Source organism: Temnothorax curvispinosus, unplaced genomic scaffold (genome assembly GCF_003070985.1).
Source record: "Temnothorax curvispinosus isolate PA1 unplaced genomic scaffold, ASM307098v1 QBEX01016023.1, whole genome shotgun sequence".
NCBI classification, from domain to species: domain Eukaryota; kingdom Metazoa; phylum Arthropoda; class Insecta; order Hymenoptera; family Formicidae; genus Temnothorax; species Temnothorax curvispinosus.
In genome coordinates, this window is record NW_020225803.1 from 1 (window position 1) to 11,063 (window position 11,063).

General features: G+C 35.2%; 1 protein-coding gene across 1 annotated transcript; it reads right to left on the reverse strand.

Moving 5' to 3' along the window:
* Positions 1–6,025: 6,025 nt before the first annotated feature.
* LOC112466277 lies at positions 6,026–7,464 on the reverse strand (the record flags this gene model as incomplete). The annotated part of the gene is made up of 3 exons (XM_025034303.1): positions 6,612–7,464; positions 6,233–6,479; positions 6,026–6,191 (listed from the first exon to the last, which is right to left on the reverse strand). Coding segments are annotated over exons 1-3 (1,266 nt in total), but the record flags the coding sequence as incomplete, so codon positions are not given.
* Positions 7,465–11,063: the final 3,599 nt, after the last annotated feature.

Genomic DNA, 11,063 nt, shown 5'->3' on the forward strand with positions numbered 1-11,063 from the left:
GGTCCGGTTTGATTCTGCCCATTTGGTCCTGCTAGCTTAAAAGAGGTAAATATTTTAACATATAGTATTGGTGTTACCATTTAACACATCCATATTATATTAAATTAACACAAAAATTTGAGTGGACCGTTTGGAACATGTGATTTATGTTACATATAACATAATTCCAAAATTTTAAAAGAACAGAAATTGTCACATTTATAATTTAATTTGCAGTTTTATTCTAAATAAACAATAAATAATTTATATATAATTAAATATAAAAAATAAATATAAATATAAAAAATAAAATATAAATATAACCAATAAAATATAAATATAAAAAATAAAATATAAATATAAATATAAATATAAATAGAACAAATATAAATTTAAATACAGATATATTTCGAAAACTAGGAAGAAAAACGACGAGAAGACAGATTAATTTTTCCAAGTAAGTCTTGCTGCATAGCTCATCGTTAAAGATTGTCATCACTGAGGTCATCAAGTAAAAATTAAAAAATGTTCACCGCTTAAAAAGAAGAGGACGTAATTTTGATATTAAAGTTACAATAGTACGACATAAATCTCTCATTCAATAAAACTTTATGAATAGACTGTTACCTCTTTAAAAAATTAAAAATAAAGAATGATATAATACAAGAATAAAAAGAACAAATTTTTCGATCATCGAGCCAATCCAATCTACAAATTGCTATAATTCCATCGTTTAGCATCTGCGTGAATTATTAGTGAATTCCTACAATATTAAGCATCGATAAAACAGGAATTTATAGAAAAATTATTTTTAATTTTGTATAATAAATGTAAAAAATTAAATATAAGAATTGTAACATTATATACAAATGTTTTCTAAAAGGTGAGACTAATTTAATTATACCGCTTAATTAAATGTTTAAAATATTACTTTTAAGCATCGATTGATATGATTTATTGGTATCTGTCACAAATATTAAAAATAAATAATAACAAAAGGTATATTGAAATTATAATCATAAGTAATAAAATCATATAATTATATCTATATTAAATAGAAGCAGAAAGAGATATTTGTCTGTAGAGATATATGTAAGGTTGACTCTAACACAAGAAGTTGGATCTCTGATCATTTGAAATCAAGTTTGCTTGTATTGAAAAATTAATTTTATTTGTGTACTAATTTATTGCTATGCTTCTACTTTTGTTGTTTAAACCGTTTAGTAAGAAATTGCATTCAAATGGGAGAGATGGAAGAGAAGAGGGGGGAGGGTATGTTGACATTGGCCTATTCTATATGTTTTTTCAGTATGGAGCGAGCCAGTAATGTCAAACTGTCTTGCCTTTTCACTTTGAATTACCTGCTAAGCGATTTGAGCAACTAAATTGAGAATATAGAGCAACATATTAGGAAATAAATAGCACTGAGTTTTTTAACAGATGCTAATTGGATTTGTAATAATGCGGATTCTAGTTTAATATAATATCATCGTTATACTATCTCACCAGTTAATGTAAAGTTGAAAGTTGATCCACAGAAAAAAGAAGTGTCAAAAAGCAATACTGATATACATACTTGTACGATAGGTACGCAAGAATATATAATCTTTTTATAAAAATTTCAACTTTTTATTCCAACTTTTTTCTTGATTAAATCATATATAAAACTTCGTTTAATTGTATTGACTTCCTTCAAGCAAGTTTCCTTCGTTTGACGCAATATAACCTCATTTCAAGATTATATATTTTCTTGCGTATACACAAGTATATCAGTGTTGATTTGACACTTCTTTTTTTTCTGTACGGATTCATACGTATGTAGGGGAAACCGGGGCACCATGAGCCACGGAGTACCATGGGTCATTGACTGTTTAGGATCTAGAATGTTTAGGTTGATATAACTAGTATCATGTGACAGTTACTTCATTGCCCATATTTCGTATCTAGGTATTTCGTATCATGGTAGTGATCAAAGTCCGTTGTCTCGAGACGCACGTGACATAAATGATTTTCGTGATACGTAAGTAACCTTTTTAACTGATTAAAAAAGTTTTAATATTGGTTTTGTAGTAGAATATACATGTACTGAAACTCAGGTCCAACTTTCTAGCTTTCTTTTGTAATTTTATAACACTATAAATAATCATGTATTATTTATTTTGTTAATTACGTTTACCGTTTTCTATATTAAGTGCATTCGGGGCACCGGCATTATGCACGCCATTAATAGATGAAAATTTACAGTCAACGGCATAAAAAAAAAAGTAGCTGATAAGGTGCCCAGGCCAGTTTAAAAGTTCCGTAGAAATTAGAGCCTATCCAAAGACAATACATCAGTATGGAATTAGAAAACATAGACAGCAGGGTAGCAGCAATATTTTGACTGATTCTCCGGAGAAAAAAGCTTAATAAAAAAAAGAAAAAACAAGAAGAAAAGGAAAATAAGACACGGAAGAGAAAACCAAAAATGTAAAAAGACGTCCTTACAGTTATTAATAAAGAGAGTTATTAATGAATTAGATAAAAAGTATAAACGTTTATGTTTTTTGTTTGTAAAAGAGTATAAACATTTGTTTTGTTAGTAAAAAAAAATGAACATTTATGTCTTTTGTTTGTAAAATGTTATTTTTGATCAAAGAAAACATGTCAGAAATAAGTTTTCCTTCCAGAAAATAATATTTTAATAGTAGGTAGTTCGGATATCTTTGTCTGTCCTGTAAAATCCTGAACAACACTCAGAGAAAAAATTTGTACCAACAACTAGAATTTTTTGCGGTTAAAACGACTAGAAATTTGTGGATAAATAGCGCCTCAACTATGTATAATATAGTTGTAATAACAACAATAAATAAATTATATAAACTACAAGAAAGTAGTGGCATTAACGAAAAATATATTGTGTATGCAAAAAGTATGTTGTAGTAACATGAATAATATCATTGTAGTGATATCAACATAATTTTTAGAGTTGTTTAATAAAGAATAATTTCTTATTTGTTAAACTAAAGCCTGATCTACAATGTGCTCTTTGCTTCCTGTTTTTTGCTCTTAACCTGTTTGCGACTATCCCGACTATTTTGCAATTGCGTCGCGTAACGCGATGTTTTTTGTTCTCTGTCGCCTAAGATAAAAATTGACGAACTTCAGAAGAGACAAGAAAGATCACGTTAGGGCTTAAGCAGAATGGCTATCTTGGCAGTGTTTTATGCCTTAAGTCTGTGTCTTATGTAACGCACACTACTGTACAGCATTGTGCGTTACATAAAACAAAGACTTAAAAGGCATAAAACCCTGCCAAGACAGCCTTTCTGCTTAGGACCTAACGCACAATACTGTACAGTATTGATATCAATACTGTACAGTATTGTGTGTTACATAAGACGAAGACTTAAGGCATAAAACACTGCCAAGATAGCCATTCTGCTTAGGCCCTTACGCGACGGAATTGCGAAATACAAGATAGTCGCAAAGAGGTTAAGAGCAAAAAACAGAAAGCAAAGAGCACATTGTAGATCAGCCTTAAAAGACTTAAAAGTAAACATTAAGTGAAAAATCACTACATGAAAAATAAGAATTTTAACGTAAAAAAGAATTTTATAATTAATATACCTAGGCGACTACATAGCGCCTGAAAATATCTGCTTTGGTCCCGTAGGAGGTCTCCTTATATACAGGTCGGTGCGGAATTTTGAACTCGAGAGAATGTACGGGCGATGCGACGCCTAGCGGCGTCGATGCAAACTGCCGACTTTACAGTTACCGCGCGGGCGAGTATTACTGGTGGCGTGAGCCGCCACATATATCATACAGATTTATAATCCAAAATTGATTAATATATGTGTGGGTGAACACACCCTGACTGGCGAACCTTAGAAGGATTGCTGGAAAAACCCTGCTGAGCGACCCTAGTTATAGGAATCGATGTTGAAATTTTAAACATGCAAAAGTATACTGGCGATGCGCCGCGTAGCGGGCGCGAGCCGAACTCTCTCGCAGCGCTGCCGCCCGCACCGCATTGGCTTCTGGAAGTATGCTACACAACAAAAAAATATTTGTCTAAACAATAAGTCAAGGAATTGTTTAAACTTGAAAAATGTTATTGTCATATCTTGTTTTATGGAGTCTATATAACTATAATAATTATAGTTGAAGCGCTATTTAACTATCAACTAATAGTTGACAAATATTGTTTCTGTGACTATATTTTTATAGTATTCAGTACTATTTAGTTCCTATTACTTTGGAAAACTAGTTACAAGTAGTTAAACTGCAGAGTTGCCAAAAAAATAGTTGCCCAACTACTTCAATTTCTCTCAGTGAATGTAATAAAAAATGTATAAAATAAAATATATTTTCAACTTTTATAACATTTCGTTACTTCTTGAATGAATAAATCTAGTTTTTGTGTGTGACCCATAGTACCCCAGTGACAGACTCATGGTGCCCCGGGCATGGGGCACCTTGGGTCATTTCTCAAAAAAGTGTGTTTTAATTTTTTTCTCAAAAACTAATCAATATTTATCAAATATGCTAAATAAACTTTAAAATATACATTGTGCTTTAACTATTAAAAAAAATGAGACAAAAAAATAAAGTAACCACTCTTTATATTGTATAATATAAAATTTTCACCTTTTTACTTTCAAAAAATACAATAGGAAAATGGAATCTGCCATAAGCGTAAAAAAAATCAATACATAAATATTAAAGAGAAATTAAAACAAAAGTCATCTAAGAATCTAAACAAAACTGATTAAAAAATTTAAAATACTTAAAAAAACTTATATATAATATTACATACAGTATTTTGATACTAAAAATATAGTACTTTGATTCTTGCAAAATATGTATATATATATAAACAAAACTTGAAGAGACAATTTCGATAAAAATTCTTTGTAAATTTTACAAGAATTTTCCAAGTTAATATCCTAATTAATATTAAATGTGGTCAAATGCAACGTGGTACGGAGCCAGGCGCGTTACAGGTGAGTTACGCACGTATACGTGTGTATTACGCAGTGCTGCAGAATGCAGAGAAAGAGCTGTACCAATCAATATCTACGTTATACACCATCTCTCTCCTGTTTCGGATATTCCAATATTACGTAGATAGCTATTTGATCGACCCAACTGGCCACATTTATTGGTAAGGTATATTTCACAACGTTTTAACTATAGATTTTGGTCCTATTATCAAGTGTATATGGGGCTCACAAAATTATTGATTAGCATGACATAATGTCCAAACTACGCTACCCATACAGCATGAAATATGCAAGAAATGTGCTATAAACAATCTATAAATATTTTAATATTCCACTGGTCATTCAGAATATTCTGTAAAAATTCTATAAATATTCCATGAAATTTTGTCTATTCGAAATATATGCACAGAATAACGGTAATAATTTCGTCCGCCAGTGAATAAAATCAGTAAATTCAATTTATTTCTCGATTAACTGGCAATATGTACAAAGATGCACGACGTTTCGGCTCAAGATTCGAGCCCTTTTCGAGATAATCATTATCGAGATAAATATTAAATTAACGACGTTAAATAGTGAGCAATACCTATATCATCTATTGACTCGTCACATAATTAATACAGATTCCTGAGTTCACGAGCATGTTCCCGCATGGCCAGAAAGGTCAGCTGTGGACCAATCTTAATTTGTAGCAACAATGATATGAGGAGAGAAAGCGACGATCAAGAAAAACTTACGAATTCCGTGATAAATTTTCGCGTATGACAGATTCTTCGTTGCGACATGTTACATGTATGCGAGTGCTTGGGAGACTGAGCGGACAAAGAAAGAAACAAGGTGTCCCGAGGTATAAATATAAACATTTAAACAGACATGATGACACTGTCGTATATCGAGTTTAAATTCTCCGTATCTTTTTTTAAATAAATCGTGTTCTTATTTTTCTTTATAAAGAACATCTTAGCGATCTCTCTCATTTTCCAGTGAGGTTCTTTGTGTAATATTTTCGGATCTGACCACTTAAAATTATGGTCATTCTGTATCCGGTGTTTACTCACGACAGAGAAATTGCTGTCATGTTTTTTGATATCGCTGAAATGTTCCTTCACTCTTGTTTCAAGATGTCTCTTCGTCTGGCCAATGTAGGACGCGTCGCAATTCTCGCAATCAATTTTGTAAACTACATTAGTTTCCTTGTTAGTCGCTAATCTGTCCTTGCCTCTCCTGATGACAGCACTGAGTTTTTTCGGTATCTTATATACTACGTCACAGCGGACTTTCTCAAGAGTACCCCGTATATGCCCGCGCTTAAGCCCTTCACGTAAGGGATCACCACACATCTGCGTGCGTCAAACGTGCTGTCGCGTTCGGAATTGTTAGCGCTCAAGTCCCTTCTATTCTCTAATTGTCGCAATCTATTGTTAATATGCTTATTAACCAACTTAATCGGGAAGCTATTATCCACAAGGATATCTTTAATAATATTAATGTTGGCGTGATGGAAACGCTCGTCTGACAACAAGATAGCATGATCCACTAAGTTACTTATGCTGTTGATTTTATATTTAAGTGGATGGTTAGAAAAGTAATTAATGTATCTCCCCGAGAAAGTTGGTTTCCTATACCAATTAGTGATTAACTCACCACCGTCCCTGATCACAATAGTATCTAGAAACGGCAGCGAATTATCAGTTTCAATTTCGTAGGTGAAACGCAACCGTGGGTGGTAACTATTGAACGCTTCCAATAAAGCATTTATAGCTCGTTTCGGCACTATGGTAAAAATGTCATCTACATAGCGAAGGTAGATACGAACATCGAAGTCCAATAAACTTAAACAGTGAGTCTCAAGATCCTCCATGACCATATCAGCCAATATTGGAGAGAGGGGAGATCCCATGGGACTACCATAGATCTGCTCATAGAACTGGCCATCGAAACAAAAGCTAGTGGAATGTAAAATCAATTCTATGACATGGAGGAACTGGGACAAACTGAGCTCAGTATTTTGTGAGATATAATGCCATCTTTTTCTCACCGACTCATACACCAACTCGTTCGGGATGTTGGTGAACAATGCTGTGACATCAAGAGACACAAGGACTTCGTCAGAGTCAATCCTCACATTCGTAATTCCTTTTACAAACGACCAACCATCCCTTACATGAGATCGTGGTTTGGGGATAGAGTTATGCAAAATCTCATGTATAAAGCGCGCGACATTATAGAGGGGACTGCCTATTGCTGACACAATGACACGCATAGGAAACCCGGTTTTGTGTATCTTCGGCAGGCCGTAACAACGAGGAAGATTTCCATTCGTACAATGTAACTGTTTGAAGATTTGATAATCAATGATGTCATTGTCATGCCACGACTTCACGAGTTGGTTAATCTTAGTTGTGATCTGTTTAATGGGATTCTTATCCACCTTCTTATAAGTGGAGGCGTCACTTAATACCTCTGTCATACGATTAATATAGTCAAACCTATCCATGATCACCGTTATTTGTCCTTTGTCAGCCTTGGTGACAAAGACATCATATATGCACAGAATATTCTACAAACATTATAATAAATGTAGTCCTTTTCTAAAAAGGAGATGTGAAGTTTATTGTTGTCGCTTTTCCGCGATGCCGATTGGTTTTCTTGCTGCGCTTACTTCATTTGCAGCTGTCATTGTATATTTTGACAGTTGTGTATAATAGGGTTAATAGTGAAATGTTAAAGATAAATAGCGCGCGCGTAGCGCGCGTCTGTAGTGTCTAGTACATTTAAAAAATGCATAGAATGTTCTATAAATATTTTGACATATATAGAATATTTGGAATATTTACAGAACATTTTGTTAATATTCTTAAACATTTATAGCATGTGCTATGAATATTCTGAGAAACTTTTCTAGAATTGCTATGAATATTTCGATAATAATCTGTAAACATTACGATGAACATGAAATAATCAGAATATTAATAGAATATTTTTCACATATTAGTAGAATATTTTTTAAATAATCTATAAACATTTTAGGAAAAATATTGAAAACATTCTAACTATTCTAGGAATATTTAAAGAATATTTTAGAACATTATATAAATATTCTGGAAAACATCAATAAAAACTTTTTATAAATTTTTCTGCAATATTTATAGAATATTTCGTGATTTTCTTGAAGTATCTACAATATGTTATGCATATTTCAAGAATATTTTATGAATATTCTGCAAACGTTTTGCGCCTATTCAACCCTAGGACCTCCATAACGATCGAGATAATAAGAAAACAAATATGATAAGTATCTGTCAACCGTAGAAATCAATATTAATAAAAATTTTTAGGAATAAATATAATTATTTCAATGGAGTATCTGCACAAGCAGGCATGTATCTATACAGACAGAAAGTTGCCACTGGTCTCCCGTAAAATTTGATAAAAATTTAGTATCTATGTTAATCGTCGTGATTACTGTAAGCGATTTACCACAGTCTCCCCGCTAACTTTGGACCTACCGCCAAACTTCCCGACAGCGGTGCCGGTCCGCGGCAGCCAATAGGAGAACTCGAGGACAGGCCAATCCGAGGCCCTTGATTCGCGCGCAGGCAGTCGAAACGTACAGACGTATTGTTCTTTGCTTTTGTGCAGTGCTCGAGTGTTTTTTCTTGCGTTGCCGATTATTGGATAGTTAGTTAAGTACAGTCATTAGGTTCTTGTGTTGTAAACTTTTCTTGTTACTAACGTGCGCGGATATATAGCACTGCATAATAAATAATGCACGTGGGGGATGCAAGAGGCTGCGGCCTCTTGCAAGGATACTGGGAAAAGGGGGGCCGCAGGTGTGTTCCCTCGTCCTTCCTCTTCCGCTAACTGCGCAAAAAATATTGCGTCTAATCGCTCTCGCACCCGTTCGCTTTCGTCCTCAAATCGGCGTTCACGCTCTTCTTCCCGTTCTAGCAAATCAAAGGATCAATCAAAGCATAAAGCCAAACCCGTAAACACGCACGTGAACCAAGCTATTAGGGACGATAATGTTATTTTCGCGAAACACGCAAGTCCCGCCATCATGAATCCGTCCATAATGAGCGGCACGAAATAACCAAAACGCAGGTAGATAATATGGAAGTGGATGAAGTAAAAGACGATCTTGTCGTTTTGCCCGATGCGCAATCTGGGACCGGGGCATCCCCCTCTAGTCCGGTAAGTGATTCAAGAAGGTAAAAGGATAGTGACTCCATTTCAGATGGGCCGGTTCTTAAAAATTTCAGAGCTGAGGTATCAGACATAAATGACGCCAAAAAAAAGCTGAATTCCTCATTGCCATTGTCTACGATACGCAGGCTGATTAACTCAAGGTATGCACCTAGCGATAAGCAACCATTTATTGTTCACGTGCGATCGATTAATAATAATGCTGACAGTTCTGACGGCAATACTGCCGATATGCATCCTCTCATGATTGAGCGCGCTGTCACTCAAATCTGCGGAAACGGGCTCAAAGAAGTTAAACAAATCGGTAAAGGGCACGTGCAAGTTTTTCTCAATAGCGCGGAAGCAGCCAATAAACTGATAGATGATGGCACTCTTGCCAGCTACAGGTTAAAAGTTAAAAGCATTCGTTCCTACCTATAAAACGCTTAAAACGGGCATGATTAGAGACATACTACAGTCTTTCTCTGTGGAAACGCTTATGGAATGTGTAGAATCTTCTAGTCAAATTATCGAGATGCATAGGCTCAACCGCAGGGTTAAAGACGGCGACACTTACAAATATGAGCCCTCACGGTCTGTTTGTGTTAAATTCTCAGGACAACATCTTCCAGGATGTGTCTACCTCTTTAAAGTTAAACACGTAGTTCATCCTTTTGTCCCAAAAGTTAAAATTTGTTATACATGTTACAGAGTGGGTCATATAAGCAAAGCCTGTAGAGGCAATCCTCGCTGTATCTATTGTGGTGGATCCAAGCATGACGAAGGAGTAGATTGTCCCAGCAAGGACTCAGCCAGAAAATGCATCTTGCGGAGGTACACACTTGGCTACTTCTTTCAACTGTGAAAGAGTTAAGTCGTCCTCACTCTTTGTTCTTGCAGTACCTCGCCTCAACAATGAATGCAGAAGCTTCTACTAAAGTCCTACAGTGGAATTGTAGAGGTTTATCCGGAAAAATGAAGAAAATCGTCTCATTCGTCAAGGATTATGAAATAATATGTTTACAAGAGATATTGCTAACGTCTGATAAAAGTCTTTCGATCAAGGGTTTTAATTGCATAAGATCTGATGCGGATACCGCTGGTTTAAGAGGAGTCTGTACGTTAATCAAAAACAATCTTCCCTTTACTGTGTGCAATCTGGCGAATATTGTCCACCTTTCAGTAAAACTTATTGCTATTACAGTGCCATTCCTGGGCCAGGAGCTGTTTATATGAAATTTATATCGCCATACGCATGGTCAAGACACGCCTTCGTCTTTTTTCGAGGACTTATTTGAATGCGCAGCACAATTCAAATACTCCTTGTTAGTAGGAGACTTCAATGCGCATTATACAGACTGGAATGACAAGCGCAGAGACAAGATTGGAGAGTACATCGCTTCGGCAGTAATGGAAATTAACCATGTCCTTTTAAATAACGAATTGCCCACCTACTACAATTTAGCCCAGAACTCGAGCTCTACCATTGATCTTACCGTTGCTTCACCGCAATTGGCCGTAATCAGCACTATTAACCATTGTGAAGATTTGAGAGGCAGTGATCATATTCCCATTCTTACGCATATCAACGGTACCATAGAGCCAAAACGTAGGTTCGCATATAAACTTTGTTGGAAATACGGAAAGATGTCGGTAACATTGAGAGATGGCTACAGCCATCTATTGCATTAATAATATACTCTCGCGGTTCCATGAATAAATGCTAAATGGCAGGTCGTTACCGCCTAGTAACTATTGCAAGCGGATGCGCTAGTAACGCGGCGCACCGAGTTCAGATCATGCTAGCATCACGTGACAAGAAAGTGAGTGGAGGGGATGCGCAAGCACGAACGTGCAGCGAGACCATGGTGGAAGTATACAAGGTGAAGCAATCCGGTGGATGCGCAGTCG